This window comes from Barbus barbus, assembly GCF_936440315.1.
Source record: "Barbus barbus genome assembly, chromosome: 6".
Lineage (NCBI taxonomy): Eukaryota > Metazoa > Chordata > Actinopteri > Cypriniformes > Cyprinidae > Barbus > Barbus barbus.
In genome coordinates, this window is record NC_136734.1 from 22,222,588 (window position 1) to 22,247,609 (window position 25,022).

General features: G+C 38.8%; 1 protein-coding gene across 1 annotated transcript in view; it reads right to left on the minus strand.

Moving 5' to 3' along the window:
• The window catches only part of vcana (versican a), a gene marked incomplete at its 5' end in the record, with an annotated part of 39,192 nt that extends 15,258 nt beyond the window's left edge, over positions 1-23,934 (minus strand). Inside the window, 4 exons of the mRNA XM_079419549.1 lie at positions 20,755-21,048; positions 22,307-22,434; positions 22,623-22,797; positions 23,583-23,934. Coding sequence (XP_079275675.1) covers positions 20,755-21,048; positions 22,307-22,434; positions 22,623-22,797; positions 23,583-23,934 — 949 coding nt within the window. The remainder of the gene's footprint in view (positions 1-20,754; positions 21,049-22,306; positions 22,435-22,622; positions 22,798-23,582) is intronic.
• Positions 23,935-25,022: the final 1,088 nt, after the last annotated feature.

Consider the following 25,022-nt stretch of genomic DNA (forward strand, 5'->3'; position numbering starts at 1 on the left):
CATCCCCTGAACCTTCAGACTCTGTGGATGGCAACTTTGAAGAAAATGTTGATGATAAAAGGACATCTTTGAGGTCTGAGGTCACTGTGACTGTGTTTTCAGGTAACATCTCATCTACATGTTCAGCCTGAGCAGAGGAGAACAGATTATCTGAAACATTAATGATTGTGGATTCAGATGGTTTTGCTGACAGATCGTTGTCCTCCATCATAGTAGCTGTAGATGTTGCTATAGGTGATGTAACATCTTTACTTGTAACTGTTTGTCCTGATGATTCCCCAGTGCTTGATGATGTAAATGCACGTATGGTGTAAAGAGTGGAAACAGGTTCTGTACTAAGCACATCAGGTGACTGGCCTCTTGTAGCTTCAGGATCTGTTGAGCTGGACACTGAGATTGTTTCTGTCATGTCAGATGATGTTTTGATAAGTTCATGGTTGGATTTGGTTGAAGTATAAAGTGAAGATCCTGTCGTTGTGAACGCTTTACTAAACATATCAGAGGACTCATCTCCTGAAGCTTCAGAATCTGTAGATGGCAAACTTGCAGAAAAACTTGTTGACGGTACATCTTTGGTAGTTGTCTTCTCCAAGTTCATTATGACAGTGCTTTCAGAGGAAGCAGTTCCTCTACTATGTGTCTCAGTTGTCTGATCTCGTGAAGTTTCAGCATATATTGAGCTGGACAATGAAATTCTTTCTGTCATGTCAGATGATGTTTTGGTAAGTTCATGTTCTGAAGAATAAATTGAAGAACTTGTTGTTGAGAACTCTTTGCTAAATATATTTGAGGTGTCATCTCCTGAAGCTTCAGACTCTGTAGATGGCAAACCTGAAGAAAAACTTGATGGTGACAGCATATCTTTAGCAATTGGCTTCTCTGGAATCATTGTAACAGCGCTTTCAGGTAATTTCTCATCTACATGTCCAGTCTGAGCAGAGGACAGCCGAGTCTCTGAGACATTAATGATTGTGGATTCAGATGGTTTTGCTGACAGATCTTTATCCACCATTGGAGTAGCTGTGGTTGTTCCTGCATGAGATGTAACATCTTTACTTGTAACTGTTTCTCCTATTGGGTCCCCAGTGCTCAGTGATAAAAAGATATGTACAGCACTATTTACAGTAGAATCCAGAGAGGAAGCAGGTTCTCTTGTATGTGTCTCAGTTGTCTGGTCTCTTGTACCTTCAGCATGTGTTGAGCTGGACACTGAGATTGTTTCTGTTGTGTCAGACGGTGTTTTGGAAAACTCTTGGTCTGATTCGGTTGGAGTATAAAGTGAAGAACTTGTTGTTGTGAACTCTTTGCTAAACATATCAGAGGTCTCATCTCCTGAAGCTTCAGACTCTGTAGATGGCAAACCTGAAGAAAAACTTGATGGTGACAGTACATCTTTGGCCGATGTCTTCTCTGAGATCATTGTAACAGTGCTTTCAGATAATTTCTCATCTAAATGTCCAGTCTGAACAGAGGTCAGCAGATTCTCTGAAACATTATTGATTGTGGATTCAGATGGATTTGCTGACAGATCTTTCTCCTCCAATAGATAAGTTGTGGTTGTTGCTGCATGAGATGTAACATCTTTACTTGTAAATGTTTCTCCTGTTGAGTCTCCAGTGCTCAGTGATGAAAATGGATGTACAGCACTAGTTACAGTAGAGACGATAAAGAAAACAGGTTCACTACTATGAGTCTGAGTTGTCTGATCACTTGTAGTGTCAGCATCTGTTGAGCTGGACACTGAGATTGTTTCTGTTGTGTCAGACGGTGTTTTGGAAAATTCTTGGTCTGATTCGGTTGGAGTATAAAGTGAAGAACTTGTTGTTGTGAACTCTTTGCTAAACATATCAGAGGTCTCATCTCCTGAAGCTTCAGACTCTGTTGATGGCAAACTTGATGAAAAACTTGATGGAGAAAGCACATATTTGGCAGTTGTCTTCTCTGAAATCATTGTAACAGTGCTTTCAGATAATTTCTCATCTAAATGTCCAGTCTGAACAGAGGACAGCAGATTCTCTGAAGCATTAATGATTGTGGATTCAGATGGTTTTGCTGACATATCTTTGTCCTCCATTAGAGAAGCAGTGGTTGTTGCTGCATGAGATGTAACATCTTCACTTGTAACAGTTTCTCCTGTAGAGTCCCCAGTGCTCAGTGATGAAAATGTATGTACAGCACTAGTTACAGTTGAGTAAAGAGAGGAAACAGTTCCTCTACTATGTGTCTCAGTTGTCTGATCTCGTGAAGCTTCAGCATATGTTGAGATGGACAATGAGATTGTTTCTGTCATGTCAGATGATGTTTTAGTAAGTTCATGGTCTGATTCAGTTGGAGTATAAAGTGAAGAACTTGTCGTTGTGAACTCTTTGCTAAACATATCAGAGGTCTCATCTCCTGAAGCTTCAGACTCTGTAGATGGCAAACTTGAAGAAAAACTTGATGACGATACATCTTTGACAGTTGTCTTTTCCAAGATCATTGTAACAGTGTTTTCAGGTAATTTTTCATCCAAATGTGTAGTGTGGGCAGAAGAAAACAGAGTATCTGTGATATTAATGATTGTGGATTCAGATGGTTTTGCTGACAGATCTTTCTCCTCCATTAAAGCAGCTGTGGTTGCTGCTGTATGTGATGTAACATCTTTACTTGTAACTGTTTGTCCTGTTGATTCCCCAGTGCTTGATGATGTAAATGCACGTATGGTATTAGTTAAAGTAGAGTAAAGAGTGGAAACAGGTTCTTTACTAAGCACATCAGGTGACTGACCTCTTGTAGCTTCAGCATTTGTTGAGCTGGACACTGAGATTGTTTCTGTCGTGTCAGATGATGTTTTGGTAAGTTCATGCTCTGATTTGGTTGAAGTAAAAAGTGAAGAACCTGCCGTTGTGAACTCTTTGCTAAACATATCAGAGGTCTCATCTCCTGAAGCTTCAGAATCTGTTGATGGCAAACTTGAAGAAAAACTTGATGACGGTACATCTTTGGCAGTTGTCTTCTCTGAAATCACCCTAACAGTGCTTTCAGATAATTTCTCATCTAAATGTCCAGTCTGAGCAGAGGAGAACAGAGTCTCTGAAACATTAATGATTGTGGATTCAGATGGTTTTGGTGACAGGTCTTTGCCCTCCATCATAGTAGCTGTAGTTGTTGCTGAATGAGATGTAACATCTTTACTTGTAACTGTTTCTCCTGTAGAGTCCCCAGTGCTCAGTGATGAAAATGTATGTACAGCACTAGTTACAGTTGAGTAAAGAGAGGAAACAGTTCCTCTACTATGTGTCTCAGTTGTCTGATCTCGTGAAGCTTCAGCATATGTTGAGCTGGACAATGAGATTGTTTCTGTCATGTCAGATGATGTTTTGATAAGTTCATGGTGTGGAGTATAAATTGAGGAACTTGTTGTGAACTCTTTGCTAAACATATCAGAGGTCTCATCTCCTGAAGCTTCAGACTCTGTAGATGGCAAACCTGAAGAAAAACTTGATGGTGACAGTACATCTTTGGCCGATGTCTTCTCTGAGATCATTGTAACAGTGCTTTCAGATAATTTCTCATCTAAATGTCCAGTCTGAACAGAGGTCAGCAGATTCTCTGAAACATTATTGATTGTGGATTCAGATGGATTTGCTGACAGATCTTTCTCCTCCATTAGATAAGTTGTGGTTGTTGCTGCATGAGATGTAACATCTTTACTTGTAAATGTTTCTCCTGTAGAGTCCCCAGTGTTCAGTGATGGAAATGAATGTACAGCACTAGTTATAGTAGAGGAAATAAAGGAAACAGGTTCTCTACTATGTGTCAGAGTTTTCTGATCGTTTGTAGCTTCTGCATCTGTTGAGCTGGACACTGAGATTGTTTCTGTTGTGTCAGATGGTGTTTTGGTATATTCTTGGTCTGACTTGGATGGAGTATAAAATGAAGAACTTGTTGTTGAGAACTCTTTGCTAAACATATCAGAGGTCTCATCTCCTGAAGCTTCAGACTCTGTTGATGGCAAACTTAATGACAAACTTGATGGTGACAGTACATCTTTGGCCGATGTCTTCTCTGAGATCATTGTAACAGTGCTTTCAGATAATTTCTCATCTAAATGTCCAGTCTGAGCAGAGGACAGCAGATACTCTGAAGCATTAATGATTGTGGATTCAGATGGTTTTGCTGACACATCTTTGTCCTCCATTAGAGAAGCAGTGGTTGTTGCTGCATGAGATGTAACATCACTTGTAACGGTTTCTCCTATTGAGCGCCCAGTGCTCAGTGGTGAAAATGGATGTACAGCACTAGTTACAGTAGAGTCAAGGGAGGAAACTGTTTCTCCGCTATGTGTCTCAGTTGTGTGATCTCTTGTAGCTTCAGCATCAGTTGAGCTTGAAACTGAGATTTTTTCTGTCATGTCAGATGATGTTTTGATAAGTTCATGGTCTGGAGTATAAATTGAGGAACTTGTTGTGAACTCTTTGCTAAACATATCTGAGGTGTCATCTCCTGAAGCTTCAGACTCTGTTGATGGCAAACCTGAAGAAAAACTTGATGGTGACAGTACATCTTTGGCCGATGTCTTCTCTGAGATCATTGTAACAGTGCTTTCAGATAATTTCTCATCTACATGTCCAGTCTGAACAGAGGACAGCAGATTCTCTGAAACATTATTGATTGTGGATTCAGATGGTTTTGCTGACACATCTTTGCCCTCCATCATAGTAGCTGTAGTTGTTGCTGAATGAGATGTAACATCTTTACTTGTAACTGTTTCTCCTGTAGAGTCCCCAGTGCTCAGTGATGAAAATGTATGTACAGCACTAGTTACAGTTGAGTAAAGAGAGGAAACAGTTCCTCTACTATGTGTCTCAGTTGTCTGATCTCGTGAAGCTTCAGCATATGTTGAGCTGGACAATGAGATTGTTTCTGTCATGTCAGATGATGTTTTAGTAAGTTCATGGTCTGATTCAGTTGGAGTATAAAGTGAAGAACTTGTCATTGTGAACTCTTTGCTAAACATATCAGAGGTCTCATCTCCTGAAGCTTCAGACTCTGTAGATGGCAAACTTGAAGAAAAACTTGATGACGATACATCTTTGACAGTTGTCTTTTCCAAGATCATTGTAACAGTGTTTTCAGGTAATTTTTCATCCAAATGTGTAGTGTGGGCAGAAGAAAACAGAGTATCTGTGATATTAATGATTGTGGATTCAGATGGTTTTGCTGACAGATCTTTCTCCTCCATTAAAGCAGCTGTGGTTGCTGCTGTATGTGATGTAACATCTTTACTTGTAACTGTTTGTCCTGTTGATTCCCCAGTGCTTGATGATGTAAATGCACGTATGGTATTAGTTAAAGTAGAGTAAAGAGAGGAAACAGGTTCTTTACTAAGCACATCAGGTGACTGACCTCTTGTAGCTTCAGCATTTGTTGAGCTGGACACTGAGATTGTTTCTGTCGTGTCAGATGATGTTTTGGTAAGTTCATGCTCTGATTTGGTTGAAGTAAAAAGTGAAGAACCTGCCGTTGTGAACTCTTTGCTAAACATATCAGAGGTCTCATCTCCTGAAGCTTCAGACTCTGTTGATGGCAAACTTGAAGAAAAACGTGATGACGGTACATCTTTGGCAGTTGTCTTCTCTGAAATCACCCTAACAGTGCTTTCAGATAATTTCTCATCTAAATGTCCAGTCTGAGCAGAGGAGAACAGAGTCTCTGAAACATTAATGATTGTGGATTCAGATGGTTTTGGTGACAGGTCTTTGCCCTCCATCATAGTAGCTGTAGTTGTTGCTGAATGAGATGTAACATCTTTACTTGTAACTGTTTCTCCTGTAGAGTCCCCAGTGCTCAGTGATGAAAATGTATGTACAGCACTAGTTACAGTTGAGTAAAGAGAGGAAACAGTTCCTCTACTATGCGTCTCAGTTGTCTGATCTCGTGAAGTTTCAGCATATGTTGAGCTGGACAATGAGATTGTTTCTGTCATGTCAGATGATGTTTTGATAAGTTCATGGTCTGGAGTATAAATTGAGGAACTTGTTGTGAACTCTTTGCTAAACATATCAAAGGTCTCATCTCCTGAAGCTTCAGACTCTGTATATGGCAAACCTGAAGAAAGACTTGATGATGGTACATCTTTGGCCGATGTCTTCTCTGAGATCATTGTAACAGTGCTTTCAGATAATTTCTCATCTAAATGTCCAGTCTGAACAGAGGTCAGTAGATTCTCTGAAACATTATTGATTGTGGATTCAGATGGATTTGCTGACAGATCTTTCTCCTCCATTAGATAAGTTGTGGTTGTTGCTGCATGAGATGTAACATCTTTACTTATAATTGTTTCTCCTGTAGAGTCCCCAGTGCTCAGTGATGGAAATGAATGTACAGCACTAGTTATAGTAGAGGAAATAAAGGAAACAGGTTCTCTACTATGTGTCAGAGTTTTCTGATCTTTTGTAGCTTCTGCATCTGTTGAGCTGGACACTGAGATTGTTCCTGTTGTGTCAGATGGTGTTTTGGTATATTCTTGGTCTGACTTGAATGGAGTATAAAATGAAGAACTTGTTGTTGAGAACTCTTTGCTAAACATATCAGAGGTCTCATCTCCTGAAGCTTCAGACTCTGTTGATGGCAAACTTGATGAAAAACTTGATGGAGAAAGCACATATTTGGCAGTTGTCTTTTCTGAAATCATTGTAACAGTGCTTTCAGATAATTTCTCATCTAAATGTCCAGTCTGAGCAGAGGACAGCAGATTCTCTGAAGCATTAATGATTGTGGATTCAGATGGTTTTGCTGACATATCTTTGTCCTCCATTAGAGAAGCAGTGGTTGTTGCTGCATGAGATGTAACATCACTTGTAACGGTTTCTCCTATTGAGCGCCCAGTGCTCAGTGGTGAAAATGTATGTACAGCACTAGTTACAGTAGAGTCAAGGGAGGAAACTGTTTCTCTGCTATGTGTCTCAGTTGTGTGATCTCTTGTAGCTTCAGCATCAGTTGAGCTTGAAACTGAGATTTTTTCTGTCATGTCAGATAATGTTTTAGTAAGTTCATGGTCTGATTCAGTTGGAGTATAAAGTGAAGAACTTGTCATTGTGAACTCTTTGCTAAACATATCAGAGGTCTCATCTCCTGAAGCTTCAGACTCTGTAGATGGCAAACTTGAAGAAAAACTTGATGACGATACATCTTTGACAGTTGTCTTTTCCAAGATCATTGTAACAGTGTTTTCAGGTAAATTTTCATCTAAATGTGTAGTGTGGGCAGAAGAAAACAGAGTATCTGTGATATTAATGATTGTGGATTCAGATGGTTTTGCTAACAGATCTTTCTCCTCCATTAAAGCAGCTGTGGTTGCTGCTGTATGTGATGTAACATCTTTACTTGTAACTGTTTGTCCTCTTGATTCCCCAGTGCTTGATGATGTAAATGCACGTATGGTATTAGTTAAAGTAGAGTAAAGAGTGGAAACAGGTTCTTTACTAAGCACATCAGGTGACTGACCTCTTGTAGCTTCAGCATGTGTTGAGCTGGACACTGAGATTGTTTCTGTCGTGTCAGATGATGTTTTGGTAAGTTCATGCTCTGATTTGGTTGAAGTAAAAAGTGAAGAACCTGCCGTTGTGAACTCTTTGCTAAACATATCAGAGGTCTCATCTCCTGAAGCTTCAGAATCTGTTGATGGCAAACTTGAAGAAAAACGTGATGACGGTACATCTTTGGCAGTTGTCTTCTCTGAAATCACCCTAACAGTGCTTTCAGATAATTTCTCATCTAAATGTCCAGTCTGAGCAGAGGAGAACAGAGTCTCTGAAACATTAATGATTGTGGATTCAGATGGTTTTGGTGACAGGTCTTTGCCCTCCATCATAGTAGCTGTAGTTGTTGCTGAATGAGATGTAACATCTTTACTTGTAACTGTTTCTCCTGTAGAGTCCCCAGTGCTCAGTGATGAAAATGTATGTACAGCACTAGTTACAGTTGAGTAAAGAGAGGAAACAGTTCCTCTACTATGTGTCTCAGTTGTCTGATCTCGTGAAGTTTCAGCATATGTTGAGCTGGACAATGAGATTGTTTCTGTCATGTCAGATGATGTTTTGATAAGTTCATGGTCTGGAGTATAAATTGAGGAACTTGTTGAGAACTCTTTGCTAAACATATCAGAGGTCTCATCTCCTGAAGCTTCAGACTCTGTTGATGGCAAACCTGAAGAAAAACTTGATGGTGACAGTACATCTTTGGCCGATGTCTTCTCTGAAATCATTGTAACAGTGCTTTCAGATAATTTCTCATCTAACTGTCCAGTCTGAACAGAGGACAGCAGATTCTCTGAAGCATTAATGATTGTGGATTCAGATGGTTTTGCTGACACATCTTTGTCCTCCATTAGAGAAGCAGTGGTTGTTGCTGCATGAGATGTAACATCACTTGTAACGGTTTCTCCTATTGAGCGCCCAGTGCTCAGTGGTGAAAATGGATGTACAGCACTAGTTACAGTAGAGTCAAGGGAGGAAACTGTTTCTCCGCTATGTGTCTCAGTTATGTGATCTCTTGTAGCTTCAGCATCAGTTGAGCTTGAAACTGAGATTTTTTCTGTCATGTCAGATAATGTTTTAGTAAGTTCATGGTCTGATTCAGTTGGAGTATAAAGTGAAGAACTTGTCATTGTGAACTCTTTGCTAAACATATCAGAGGTCTCATCTCCTGAAGCTTCAGACTCTGTAGATGGCAAACTTGAAGAAAAATTTGATGACGATACATCTTTGACAGTTGTCTTTTCCAAGATCATTGTAACAGTGTTTTCAGGTAATTTTTCATCCAAATGTGTAGTGTGGGCAGAAGAAAACAGAGTATCTGTGATATTAATGATTGTGGATTCAGATGGTTTTGCTGACAGATCTTTCTCCTCCATTAAAGCAGCTGTGGTTGCTGCTGTATGTGATGTAACATCTTTACTTGTAACTGTTTGTCCTGTTGATTCCCCAGTGCTTGATGATGTAAATGCACGTATGGTATTAGTTAAAGTAGAGTAAAGAGTGGAAACAGGTTCTTTACTAAGCACATCAGGTGACTGACCTCTTGTAGCTTCAGCATGTGTTGAGCTGGACACTGAGATTGTTTCTGTCGTGTCAGATGATGTTTTGGTAAGTTCATGCTCTGATTTGGTTGAAGTAAAAAGTGAAGAACCTGCCGTTGTGAACTCTTTGCTAAACATATCAGAGGTCTCATCTCCTGAAGCTTCAGAATCTGTTGATGGCAAACTTGAAGAAAAACGTGATGACGGTACATCTTTGGCAGTTGTCTTCTCTGAAATCACCCTAACAGTGCTTTCAGATAATTTCTCATCTAAATGTCCAGTCTGAGCAGAGGAGAACAGAGTCTCTGAAACATTAATGATTGTGGATTCAGATGGTTTTGGTGACAGGTCTTTGCCCTCCATCATAGTAGCTGTAGTTGTTGCTGAATGAGATGTAACATCTTTACTTGTAACTGTTTCTCCTGTAGAGTCCCCAGTGCTCAGTGATGAAAATGTATGTACAGCACTAGTTACAGTTGAGTAAAGAGAGGAAACAGTTCCTCTACTATGTGTCTCAGTTGTCTGATCTCGTGAAGTTTCAGCATATGTTGAGCTGGACAATGAGATTGTTTCTGTCATGTCAGATGATGTTTTGATAAGTTCATGGTCTGGAGTATAAATTGAGGAACTTGTTGTGAACTCTTTGCTAAACATATCAGAGGTCTCATCTCCTGAAGCTTCAGACTCTGTAGATGGCAAACCTGAAGAAAAACTTGATGGTGACAGTACATCTTTGGCCGATGTCTTCTCTGAGATCATTGTAACAGTGCTTTCAGATAATTTCTCATCTAAATGTCCAGTCTGAACAGAGGTCAGCAGATTCTCTGAAACATTATTGATTGTGGATTCAGAAGGATTTGCTGACAGATCTTTCTCCTCCATTAGATAAGTTGTGGTTGTTGCTGCATGAGATGTAACATCTTTACTTGTAAATGTTTCTCCTGTAGAGTCCCCAGTGCTCATTGATGGAAACGAATGTACAGCACTAGTTATAGTAGAGGAAATAAAGGAAACAGGTTCTCTACTATGTGTCAGAGTTTTCTGATCTTTTGTAGCTTCTGCATCTGTTGAGCTGGACACTGAGATTGTTCCTGTTGTGTCAGATGGTGTTTTGGTATATTCTTGGTCTGACTTGAATGGAGTATAAAATGAAGAACTTGTTGTTGTGAACTCTTTGCTAAACATATCAGAGGTCTCATCTCCTGAAGCTTCAGACTCTGTTGATGGCAAACTTGATGAAAAACTTGATGGAGAAAGCACATATTTGGCAGTTGTCTTTTCTGAAATCATTGTAACAGTGCTTTCAGATAATTTCTCATCTAAATGTCCAGTCTGAGCAGAGGACAGCAGATTATCTGAAACATTAATGATTGTGGATTCAGATGGTTTTGCTGACACATCTTTGTCCTCCATTAGAGAAGCAGTGGTTGTTGCTGCATGAGATGTAACATCACTTGTAACGGTTTCTCCTATTGAGCGCCCAGTGCTCAGTGGTGAAAATGTATGTACAGCACTAGTTACAGTAGAGTCAAGGGAGGAAACTGTTTCTCTGCTATGTGTCTCAGTTGTGTGATCTCTTGTAGCTTCAGCATCAGTTGAGCTTGAAACTGAGATTGTTTCTGTCATGTCAGATAATGTTTTAGTAAGTTCATGGTCTGATTCAGTTGGAGTATAAAGTGAAGAACTTGTCGTTGTGAACTCTTTGCTAAATATATCAGAGGTCTCATCTCCTGAAGCTTCAGACTCTGTAGATGGCAAACTTGAAGAAAAACTTGATGACGATACATCTTTGACAGTTGTCTTTTCCAAGATCATTGTAACAGTGTTTTCAGGTAATTTTTCATCCAAATGTGTAGTGTGGGCAGAAGAAAACAGAGTATCTGTGATATTAATGATTGTGGATTCAGATGGTTTTGCTGACAGATCTTTCTCCTCCATTAAAGCAGCTGTGGTTGCTGCTGTATGTGATGTAACATCTTTACTTGTAACTGTTTGTCCTGTTGATTCCCCAGTGCTTGATGATGTAAATGCACGTATGGTATTAGTTAAAGTAGAGTAAAGAGTGGAAACAGGTTCTTTACTAAGCACATCAGGTGACTGACCTCTTGTAGCTTCAGCATTTGTTGAGCTGGACACTGAGATTGTTTCTGTCGTGTCAGATGATGTTTTGATAAGTTCATGCTCTGATTTGGTTGAAGTAAAAAGTGAAGAACCTGCCGTTGTGAACTCTTTGCTAAACATATCAGAGGACTCATCTCCTGAAGCTTCAGAATCTGTTGATGGCAAACTTGCAGAAAAACTTGATGACGGTACATCTTTGGCAGTTGTCTTCTCTGAAATCACCCTAACAGTGCTTTCAGATAATTTCTCATCTAAATGTCCAGTATGAGCAGAGGAGAACAGAGTCTCTGAAACATTAATGATTGTGGATTCAGATGGTTTTGCTGACAGATCTTTGTCCTCCATCACAGTCTCTGTGGTTGTTGCTGTATGTGAAGTAACATCTTGACTTGTGACTGTTCGTGCCGTTGAGTCCCCAGTGCTCAATGATTCAAATGTATGTACTATGCTAGATGAAGTAGAGCCAATAGAGTAAACGGGTTCTCTACTATGTCCCTCAGTCGTCTCATCTCTTGTGATATCAGCATCTGTTGAGCTGGACCCTGAGATAGTTTCTGTGGTTTTGCCGAGTTCTTTGTCTGATTTGGTTGTGCTGTACAATGAAGAACTTGTTGTTGTAAATTCTTTGCTAAACATGTCAGACGTCTCATCTCCTGAAGCTTCAGACTCTGTTGATGGCATAACTGAAGCAAAACTTGAAAGTGACATTTCATCTTTTACTGTAAAATGTGACGGTGACAGCACATCTTTGCCAGTTGTCTTTTCAGTAATCATCGTGCTTGTTACAGTGCTTTGAGATAATGTCTCATCTAAATGTCCAGTCTGAGCAGAGGAAAAAAGAGTATCTGTAACATTAATGATGGTGGATTCAGATGGTTTTGCTGACAGATCTTTGTCCTCCATCGGAGTAGCTGTGGTTGTTGCTATTTGTGACATATCTTGACTTGTGTCAGTTTGTCCTGTCGAATCCCCAGTGCGCAATGATGTAAATGTATTGACCGTACTAGTTACAGTGGAGTCAAGAGAGGAAACAGGTTCTCTACTATGTGCCTCAGTTGTCTGTTCACCTGTAGCCTCGACATCTGCTGAGCTGGACCCTGAGATTATTTCTGTGCTTTCGGTCAGAACTAGAGCCCCAGTGCTCAATGATATAACTGTACGTTCTGTGCTAGTTTCAGTAGAGTCAAGAGTGGAAACAGGTTCTTTACTATGTCTCTCAGTTGTCTGATCTCTTGTGATCTCAGCATCTGTTGAGCCGGACATTGATATTGTTTTTGTGGTTTTGCTCAGTTCTTGGTCTGATTTAGTTATTGTATACAATGCAGAACTTATTGTTGTGGTTCTAAACAAAGTTTCATCTCCTGAAGCCTCTGAGTACGGTAAGAAATGTGATGGTGAAAGATTATGTTTTGCTGTTATCATTTCTAAATTCTTTGTTGATGGCGTCATGAATTCTGAAGTTGCCTCTTTCTGCATTTTAACATTCTCACTTGATGATGGTGTAAATGTAAATGTTGTGTATTTTTTTCTTGTAGTTGTTGTACTATGTCCTAGGCCAGAAACAACTACGTGTGTTGTCATTTTGATTGAGTCATCTTTGACTTTGTCCTCTGTTACTGAGCCAGTACTGTGCACTGAAGAAGATAGAGATGACTTAGTAGTGTCATCATGATCCAAAGGAATATCTGTTGATCTAATTGGGAGAACTGTTTTTTCAGAAGGCTGCTTTTCAGTGGTGGAGGTTAAAATGCTTGGCATGATAGTCCCTTCAGATACGAGTGTTTCCTTTTCACTAATTTCTATGGGAGTTGATGGCGGAGTGGACTCTACTACTATTCCTCCTGGGCCATAATTAATGTCTGGATGAAGGGTTGTGGAATACAAGGAGGCCACTATTGAGGATTCTGATACCAGTGATTCAAGTGGAGTTCTGCCAGCCTCCACTAATGAACTATCAAATTTAAATGTTGCTTCTTCTTGTTCACTTAAATTGTGTACTCCAAGAGAATCACTTCCAAACATATCTCCTCTAACTTCTTCTGCCACAATTTTAGGCTGAAGTGTCACCTCAAACTTGTCATTTATGAAGCTGACTGTTGGGGTCATGGTAACTGCTAGAGAAGACAAGAAATCTCCACTTGCTACAACATTCTCCCCATCAACAGGAAGAAGATCATCAGGTATCTCAGGGATGACTGGGGAGTCACTCAACTGGGGAGTGTGAGAATGTGGCTCTCCAAAAGACATCAGATTTTGATTAACTGTTGAAAAATGGAAAGGAAAAAAAGCAAAGAAAATGAATTCATTGCCTCTTTTCTGTCTGAATGCATTCTGTAGCATGGTTGTCCAAAATTCAGAAATGAAGAATCGTGTTTCTGTCAATTCATGAATATCAGCAGAATTTTCATTTGAAGTTGAAATTGAAGTTTAACTGAAATTCAACACGGGTAATTTATCATCTTCAATCACAAAACTTTTTTCAAACATTAACTTTTTTATCTTTCAAGCAAGGCTTTGTTGAACCAACATTCAGTTCTAGTTATATAGACATATGAATTTCTTTCAATTTCAGTTAATTATAATTATACTTCATTACATTGAAACATGAATGTCAACTCAGTATCCTGTTTACAAATTTGCTTTAAATTCAGTTAAAATTCAGGAACTGAATAAGAATTTCAAAGACATTCTTAATTTCTCAGTGGTGCGCGATCCTGAATTACAGTGGAACAGTGACCAAATCACACATTTGAAGATTTCACAAAAATGTGACAAAATGACAAAAGTTCAAACATGCAAATTTTTTTTTCAATGCATATGCACATTACTGGACTCATACAATTAAAAAGCAAAGGCTGCATTTATTTATTTTATTTTATTTTTTCCATATTAAAAGTCTTGTCAGTGAAGACAAAAATAATTGGAAAATATTTTTTTGTAAACTACTTTTCCAGTTTTATACTGGATTATTACAAGCAACAAGACAACTGGGCCTTTCATTGCATACATATTTACACACTTCACAACAACTGATCCTCTCCACTAAATGTCCTTGTTGTGACAGTCTAGAAAAAAACTGATCCTCTCCACTAAATGTCCTTGTTGTGAAAGACAGACATTTGGTTTCTTCATCACCGGCTGCCACAAACTAAAGCACTACATACAGTATCTATCAGATCTACCATTTCATCTTAAAGCAAAATTAGTCATAACATCCCACACAGCTACTGATATGTGTTTCAAGGTCAGATGAAGAACAACATTTCTGAACTTGTCCAGATTAGTAGCTGATGTTGGGAACACCTGCAAGGACAAAGGTTAATGTGTGCAGACACCTGGTTAAGCCAACAGAAGTCTGGACAGACATAACACAGAAAAAAAAAACTCTCCTGCACTCATTCTCATTCAATTGCCTATAGTCCAACTTTCAGACACAGGGGAATGGCCAAACCCAAAGCATCATTTTATGCATCTGGTAAAAACAAGCTGGAGCAGGCTCAATATGGAGAGCAGTGCAGAGGGCTGGCGGCAGGCACAAATGTGCTTTTGTCTCTAAGTCATTACCTCACTGGCCTAAGCAACCTGGGTAATGTCCTGAACTCATTAGTTTAATCTTTGTGTCACAATGTTTTGACATGAAATACGTAATATTTCATTTTTACATACTTGCTTTCCATTGGCCTTACACTTATTTCTTACAACCAACCAAGCAGGCCAACATAAGAATGCAACACTCGTGTTCTCTTCAATACAACTTTCTCAGCCATCTCTATACAGAGGAGACTCTGCTGTAGAGATGATATTAACCATATTGTAGCGTCCAGATGTCAATGCATTTAACAGACCTCTGTGTTTACACTGGTAATGCATCCAAAGCCTCATTTTGCCAAGCCTGTGGTCACTGACAAAAATCACTGGGAGAACAGACTTGTTAGGGCATCCTCTAATAAACAGCTCTCTAAATTAAATGGATCCACATCATTTGTGTTGAAACATCTTTGCCAGATTCAGGCAATAAAAAAAATGTCATTAATAGATCAGACCTGCCAGCTAATGCTGCACCTGTGGTGTAGTGTAGGTAAATGCCTGGATCTTCAAAATTACTCAGTAGTGAAGTCCTACTGAACACAAAGTGGACCAGTCTGACCCATCAAGGAAGCATCTTTCATTCTCACAGGATCAGAGATCAGAGAATCAGAGTTCGCCTGTCACCATTAAAAAGGATCGCTAAAGGCAATACAAAGAACACAAGGCTAACTCTCTGCTGTACGGTACTGTCGTATCCATCCAAAATTTGACAAGGCTTTCAATACACTCTGTAAAATCAGCAAATAGGGCAGGCAGTTTTGTTTTCAGGATGTGAAAGCATTTTCAGAATGAGTTAGAACACAAAGGTTTTTGAAAGTGTCTAGAAAGTGACAGAGATTCTCAGAGATTGACTGAAATAGAGATCATGAGTACTGCTAAATGCCTTTCTAAGTACATTTTAAATGTATACAACCATTCTTTTCAGGACCCTGGACAGCACTGCTAAGGGCTGTTCACGGCTAGAATGATAATTATAACAATAACTGCAGCAATAGTTTTAATAAGCATTCTAATTCTTTGGGGAGTCCATGCAACACAAAGTAACAACATCACTGGAACATACTTTCCAATCTTTCCCATCATTGGGACATACTTAATTTTTTTCCAACAGATGGATGACTAAAAGATGGACAACCAGTCTACCTGACTTCAAAGAGCTTGAGCTTTTAAAGTGGCAGCCAACATAACTGCAGTATAATAGACAATGATATTGACCAGTGACGTGGACACTAATAAAGTTATTGTTATCTTTAAAGATGTTATTCTTGGTATGAACAGACCTTTAGCCGTTTTGTGGCATTTAATAACAATTACTGTATAGTGGTAAAATATGTCAATTATTCTTTGTGTTGAAAAAAATGCACCATAATAATTTAAAAACAATGAACCATGATTTATCATGAATTTAGCAGCTTGAAATCTCTGAACAAAAGGTTAGCCAAGCAGAACCTTTGTTAGTTATCTTAATGTTTCAGTAATATATATATAAAAACATAAACGCTTCAAATCATCATTATATATTCAATCTGTTACTGATAACGAATGAAAAGCAGAGAATTAATACCTGATGAGTGATCAAAATCAGTGGTGATGTCCGTCTCCCTGGGTGCTTCCGAAGGGCCTGAAGTAACTTCTTCATGTGATGTTTCATGGTCAGTAAGTGAAGGTGTTGCTATCGCTGCTGCTACAGCAACTGTGGCTGAACTAGATGTGGTCAAACCCAGTGACTTCGTAACACGGTCAGCCAGTTCAACAGTTTCGCTTTCTGAATAGCTGGTGAATGTTTGAGACATCTTTTGTGTTGATTTGGAGGTTCCTGAAGTTCCTGTAGATTCTCCAGTTTGTGAGCTTTGTATAAAAACAGTGGGTGTAACTGTAGAACCAGTGATGGTAACTCCACTAGAGGTCTCTGAAGGTTCAGGTTCTGGGCTGGTGAATCTTTGTGTAGACATAGGTTGGGGGTCCGCCATAACAACACCAATGCCAGTCTCATCTTCATACTCAGAAAACACAGTAGACTTGGCACTCTCAAAAAAAGTAGCCTCTGTAGCCAGTGTAAAAGATGACTGTGTGGAAGTGTGTAATTCAGCCTCGCCTTTACCAGCACTGGTCTCACTAGCTGTGTGAGTCAGAATCTGTGCTGGAAATTTTGTGATGGATTCACTAAGTGAGGACGATTCAGTTTTGTTTCCAGATTCTTCAGTGTTTACTAATGTTAGTACAGTGGCCTCTGATTCTAAAACGCTGTCTGCTGTAACCCCAACCAGTATAGATTCCTCTGCTTTCCCAACTGCGAACATCGGTTTTGTGCTTAGATAGTCTGAGAGTAAAATATCAGGTAGAACAGTCTTCACCTCAATGATGCTCTTGTCCTCTATCTCCTCCATTGGTTCCTCTGAGGCTGTGGGTACTGCAGTAGTAAGTTCTCCACGGATCACATCTCCACGAACATTTGCTTCATTACCAGCCTTCTCAGTACCAAAATCACTAATATCAAAATCTGGAAGTTTTGTTGTGGGAAAGCCTTCCTCAGATTGCACACTGACTGCTGCAACAAAAGGTGTGATGACAGATTCTAGTCTGTCAGGGAAGTGGCTTGTCTTTGGTGGTGCCATGCTTGTCGAAAACATAGAAGGGGCGTCTGTTGGAGAAAGGTCATCATCAGAGGTGGCCTGTGACGCATGAGAGGGACTGGTCTCAGGAGCGAGAGTCTGGCCTGTGGTGATCTCTGTGCTGAAGAATGCAGTGGTGGGCTCCATAGTGGTACCACTCTGAACTGTGACATCCACCCAGGAGGACTGGTTGAATAAAAGCTTAAAACCTAGAGTAAAAAATAAATAAATAAAATCACAGTGTTTACAGAGTATTTTGTATTATAGACAAAAGAATGCATTTGATCCATACTGAAATAGAACAAAAATTTATAATAAATAATACAAAAATAATCATAAGTGATCAGATTGCAACTTCTTGGTTACAGAAACATAAAAAGCACTTATACTACTAACTATAAAAGCACAATTATTAAAGTAGCTATTACTTTAGTTAAAAGGAAAAAGCAAACAAAATAGTATATCCTATAATTATATGCAAATGATATATTTAAATAATACATATAAGTACAATTTTTTTTTTGTTAAATAAATATAAATGTACACGACTGTTCAAAACTTTACGGTCGGTTAGTTCTTTTAAATTGCAATAAGATTGTACAATATTGCTGTTTTTACTGTACTACAGCATAAGACTGTAATGTCAAAAACATTAAAACGTTTTATCCCCAAGTGTTTATATATATATATATATATATATATATATATATATATATATATATATATACATATGTATATATATATATATATATCATTATTGACTTTAAGAATAATAGTAGTATTAAAATATTATGACATTTTCTTTTTGTCAAATGGTTGTCTTGGTTCGATGTCCAGAATTAAATGTACAAATTTGGACAAATACAAATAAAAAAAAAATACAATGATCTCTAAATAAATCTCTGTTATGGGATCTTTTCATTTTCACACAAGCTTCCAACTGTCAGTCCATCTCTTGGGAAATTATGTTTGATTGTATGATTATTATAATAAAATTATTATAAAACCTCATAGTATTGACCTACATAGTACCCAGTATTGCTGAAACAAGACGATGATTTAATCATACCGTTCTCAGAGTCCCAGAGAGTCCTATATTTCTAACAAATGTTGAAACATACTTAGGTGATAATGCTTTTCAAATTGTTGCAATCTGAAAGTGATTTTCACTTCAACTCCATAAAAGGATATGGTCACTCCATATAAGGGTATGGTCATTTTTACACAACTTTCTAGGTATAGACAGCTCTTTCTACATTTCATTGTATGCAGTGCTTGATTTTAAATATGTAAAGGTTGGCGTGAATAGCACATCAGATTAACTCACATTAACTTGGCTTTGAACTATTCTGTGGATTTATTTTAACTGAATGGTGTCAGAATGGTTCAACAACCTAACAATTGTTTTGCAATTTGAATTTCATTCACACGAACAGCTTACATGCTCTAAATGGCTTTAATTACCCTGTATTCACCAAAAAATGGCGTCATCTTCAAATATAACAGGCCAGCAACCAAGTCTCCAGCTGTTCTCTATTATCAACAGAGAACAGCTGGAACAGCTCTCTCTATTCAGTCTGATGTCAGCCATGAGGTACTTTTTCCCTTAAAAAAAATGTCCATCAGCCACGTGATGCATTGTCTGATGGTTTTGTGGGATGTTATAATGTAGAAAGGTGTGGAGAGGGGCAAAACCCCCCTTTTTATGCAGCTCTGTCACGATATCAAACATTCATAGTCATCACAGGTCAGACGAACATGAGAACCAAACCCACCACAGAAGAGAAGACACTTGAACACACTCAATGCCACATGGATCAGAGAGGCTTGACAGAGTTGAAACAGACCAAACAAGCAACAAGGTCATAGTGTCGAGGTTTAGGGTTAACCCCAGGTCCATTACTTATCACAGCAGTCAGTGGCTGTCATTCTGGGTGAGTGCCCTGCCTAGCATGGGGCAGGTTGTCTAAATTAGCCTCAGTTGAAAAGATAACCACCCCCAGGTCAGGGATTAGCAAGACCCACTGATTTTAGCTCTCGGGAAGTAGCATTCTCCTTTATCCTCATGTCTGTTCAGATAAGCGCTGGTGCAAACGACAGGATGGAGAGTCTGACAGCGGAAAGAGGCAGAAAAAGAAAAAGTAATAGGTAACAACTAAGTAGTTTTTAATCTTTGTTGATGGTTTTAGGCCTATGCTGTGCTCCTAAGTAATGAAAAGGCTATGTTACGCAACAAAAGATTTATGCAGAAACATAAAGGAAAGAAAAGGCAAATAAAAATTAATTCATTATAATTCAGATAAAATTAATGGGAGAAAACATAAATCTCAATATGGCAACTCTAGAGAAGGAATTCTCACCTTTCAGTTAAAAGACATCAATCATATATGCATTAAGTAGACCTCCCTGAAAAATGCAGTTAGCTGATAAGAAAATTAAAACGCTACAAACTAAAATCAGGCATTTAAATGCTAGAAGTGAAATTAGGAGTAACAACATTGTACTGTACAATACTAAAATTGGATTTTAATTAATAAAATTTAACAGTGTTATTAAATAATTTGTGTTTTCGAAGATTAATTCTAGGTGAGCTTTAGATAACACCAAAAGTAAACAGAATGTAAAATGTGAAATTAGCGCAATTTTCAATATTGGCTGCTAAATTAAAACAAAATATCCTTAATATCAGCCGTTGCCATTATGATATCAATAACCAGCCTATTACCAGTATCTGCTCAAAGGTGTTACCAAAATGCCCACAGACTAACTAGTTTTAAAGGGACTTTGAAGTGTCTCAGTGCACTGTTTATCTTTTGAGACTGGTCCCCCTTGTTGCATAATATTGTTCTTATGAGGTCATCCAAGCTGATGGGAAAATCAAGTCTTTCTGAAGTCTGAGTACCTACAACACCACAAGGCAAAGTCTGACAAGCATCTGTCATTTTAGCCACGGAGCACTACAGTGGCAAAACGGACCTCTGGATGTTTAAACCCTGTTGTTAACCAAGCCCAGTTTGATTGCCTTAGAAACGGGCGGCAACCCAGAATGCAGTAGAGTGAGGTCAGTGAATCACTAGAGAATGAGCAACTCTCATGTAAACTTTTCCATACCAGGCGTCTCAACTTAAAAGAACCTCAATTACAAAAAGTGGTGCACTTTAACTAATATTCTGCTTTCATTTACTGCCCTTCAGAGGCATTCAAAGTAAGTCTTGAGCACATGTTTATGTGTTTAATGGGCTGAGCGCTTCATAATACATATACTGAGAGAAATGACGTCAAAGCAGCTGGTAAAGTGGCTAGCGTCGCAACAACTCAGGTGTTCGTTTATTACGCCATAAACGATTCATGAGCTTAGTGTAAAGTCTTTACCTTTGAAACAGTATGCTCCTAGCCTCATATTGGGATCTGGGAAGCCTGTTTGGTTTCGGTAGCGGTACATGGTGCGGACACCCAGCAGACCACCACCACACTGACTTCTGGGTATGGAAACAGGGTGGCGAACGCTGCCATCAGACAGCCATCCATAATCACAGCGGTCCAGACCCTGTCTCCAGGCAGCGTGGAGTTGGCCAGTTGAGGCCAGCTCTGCATTCATGCTTTCACACTCAGCCTTGGCCTCTTCAAAGGTCATCTTACGCAGTGTGGGTGCAAAGAAAACTTTACCTGAAGTAAAAAAAAAAAAACACACAAGAAACATTTTGTATTATTATATCTGATATTAGCCGCATTTTGAGTTGTCATAAAACATTAAGTTGTCATTAAGAGTATAATCATAATCATTAAAGTCTTGCTAACAAGTATTTTCAAACTGCCAGGCAATGAATCAAAACTCTCTTATTGGCTCTGAGTGGAGGAGGAATACCCTAATAATATGACAAATGCAAATTCATTAAACAGTTTTCAAACAGAATTGTTTTCCATTTGCAAACGCTGTGGTGAATCAAATGAAAATAAAAATGAGGGGGAGTTGTTTTCGCCCAGCCTTGGGTGTAGCTGTCAAAAGCTAGAACTGAGGTTTTTATGACGTCTAAGTAATTTACAGCAGAACAGTAAAGACCCAGATCTTCTTTCGTGAGGGAATGAGACATATTAAACACCACAACATACAACAGGCTGTTAATTTCACAAATCCATTTTCCATTTCACATCATTGACTTAGCATATGTTAAGAAAACCAAGTATACTGACAAGATATGAGAAAACTTGTTGGGGTCATCTTGGGATATGTAAAGGTCCTTGGACACTGAATCCGAAATTTTCGTATGCGTTTTTACGTTTTTGTTTTTTTTCATTTTTATCAAAATGCTTGCTATGTATGTGAAAAGGCAGAAAATCGACAAATCAAATTTAAATTTTATGACTACCAAAAATTTTGGAGGTAGTGTGACTGACACGTGAGGTTGTTTATTTTTTAACATGCAATAATTTGGGACTCAGTGTGCAAGGACCTTAAGAAATAAAATTTTCTACAATCAATATTTTCTCATCATTATTAGTAACTGAAAATGCTACTTTAAATAAAAGTATGTCACTTTTGTGATTTTTGTCATGCTCTGATTAGCGAATGTATATACATCAAAACAAGGTTTTAAAGTTCACATTGAAATTGGAATTGAAAAGAAACAGCTTTATTAAAAAAAAAAAAAAAAAAAAAAGAATTGAACCTCTTTTGTGGCAGCTAAAATATTGAAAGCTTCCACTTCAGTGATTAATACCACCGATGTTCACTGCCAAATGGTTGATACTCATTTTTGGTCATAACCGCAGTTTAAAACCACATTAAATATGTCTGCATAGAGCAAATATAATAGATAAACTACTGCTCTTTCACATTACCACAGAACTGCTGGCAATGTCAATGTGTTTCTTTTTTTAAAATGAGTGAAGTTGTAAGAAATAACATAAATAGTAAAATCTGTACCCTCAATCTTATCCACATAGCAGTACACGTCGAAGGTCTCTGTGGGCTTGCGTTTGCCATACGACCTGACACCAGGTTTTCCAGGCAGATTTCCATAGCAGCCGGGCCTTGGTCTAGTGATTGGATATCTACAGACAGAAACAATCCACATTGACAGAAAAGTTTCTCATGACTAAAAAAGTAGTACAGCCTTTGCAATTTCATTTTTATATCAACATGTTGACATGTTGTTTAAAACTTATTACTGAGTCTGCCAGTAGAGGATTACGAAATACAGACTGCGTATGTGTGTGTGTGTGTGTGTGTTGCTTCTAACCTCACTGTTTGATCTGCTAGCCACCCAGCATCACACTGGTCAAATCCATCCTCATAAGCAGCTCTCAGCTGTTCTGCTGTAGCAATGGTGGCTCCAACACTGCTGCAGGTCTGCACAGCTTGTGCATAGTTCAGAATGTATCTGCTGACCTTTGACCTGTAGTGAAATACCACGCCTGTTCAAAAGAACAAATAAAACAAACAAAAATGAACATGTTGTAGCAAAGTCCATTTCATCCATTAACATTTTCATTAAATGGGGGCATATTGTATTACCATCATTATTGTTGTCAATGACCACAATAAATATGAAGCCTAATAAAAACTGCTTTATTCTTGATGATGTCTGTAAGTTGCTTATAAACAAATTAATAAAGCAAGCAGTGTTGGGACATTTGTATGAATGAGGGGACATTCCATCCACCCCAATAATTGTCGCTTTGAAACAAATTCAAATTAAATGAGTAATGGATCTAATTAAAATGGCAGTGTGTCTTTGCTGAGAGCAGGGTGGTGCTGCAATTCTAGAGCCAAAGCAGTTCAGGGTTGACCCATCCCATCCTTTCACATGGCCTGAGCATAAATCAGCCCATACAAGATGTCCCAGCATCACAGTATATCCAAGCAGAGGGAATACATTACGAGAGGCAAAGTTTATTGGGGTGCATTTGACTTTTTACTCTGTAACTGTAATCTGGGAGAGTCCAAAACAACCTTAAAATCCCTCAACAATTTAGATAATCTGCGCTTGCGGGTTTTCTCCCATAAACAGTTCCACTTAACAGACTGAACTTTCATTTATCTATAATTTACTTGGGTTATGACTGTCATAGATCAATTAGCGTTAAGGAATTTACCATATTGACAACACATGTGCTTCAGATACAACAATGGCTTCTCTAAAAAGACAAGACAAATTTGAGAGAATAGGATACAGATAATGTGTTTAAAAAAATCTCACCCTCAACATTCAAACTGACTGTGTCTTGTGTGTCTTCAATCCCAAACATCACTTCGCAGCGGTATGCTCCAGCATCACTAGCCCGGAGCTTCACCATAGTTAGAGAAGCATCCCCAATGTCTTCCGGGTGACTCTGCACAGATACACGGCTTCTGTACCCCGAACCGATCTTAATGACGCCGTTTTGGGATACAAGAACAGTCGACTCGACACCGCCCTCAATTTTGGTCCATTTGATGCGCAGGTAATCTGTTCCTGAGGCATTTCTGTTTCTAGGTCCAACAGTGGGGATGATGGAGAAGTAACACGGAAGGGTCACTTTCCCAGACAACAAGCCACTGACAGGACGCATCACCAATAACGTGCTAGAGCCTGAAAAAATGAAAGGCATGAGATGTTATACACACAGCTGCATCCACCGCAAAGCACAGGAAATCATGCCATACTGTGTTTATGATAATTGAGCTAAGAATTATTTTACTGCCTCTGTGAAGCCTACGGGTGAGCAAACCAGAAACTACTTTCCTGTAGAAGGACAGATAACCTTGGAGGGGAGACGTTGAAAGGATCATAACAGAAAATCACCATATACTCAGACCAACAATGTGAGAAATGCTTTGGACAGGTGGGATTACCCCTCAGGGTAGCACACCACCGTGTGAGAGCATGGCCTCTCGGAGAGATGAAGTCAAGCCATCTGTTTGCACCAGACTACAAGAAGATCCTAATTAAAAGGTATAGGTGCCTGGAAGTAAACCATTAGAGGCAGCTGAGGGACAATAGTTTGTGGGAATGAGAGATTAAGGTCTTCACTACAGTTTGATCGGTTTAGGGGAAGCATTGACGTTAATTTTACAAATAAATTGATTTTTGTTCTATGAAATGATATCAGAAAAAGAGCACGGAACAGAAAAACATGTATAAATTCACATGGATATGTAGCTTAGACTCATGCAAACACCAGTCTTACATTAATAAATCAAATTTCCACCCTTACATTCAGAAACTCTTGAACCTGTAGAGATGTATTACCAGGCAACACTTTAATATATATGTTAAAAAATAAATAAATAAAAAGCTTACCAGTTTCAGCCGCTGTTTGGTATATGCAGATCAACCACAATATGTGTTTTATATTTAGCATCATCTTCCTGTCTAGGAAGGGAAAAGAAGAATCGTTGAATTATTGATTTGTCAAGTCACTTAAATGTAGCTGTATACGGAGCTGAATCACATTTGCTAGCTATTAAGACTGCTGAACGGCTTTACTCATCTGACTGAGGCGATGTGGTGGTCATACAAAGTGTTTCCTCTCAGAGGGTGGGTGGCGGAATTGAGTATTCAGTTGCTATAATCCCCTGCGGGGGGTGAGGCACAAACTTTTGCCACCGCCACACTACAAAACTGGGGCTCACGAGACTTCCCACTGACCATATGAGA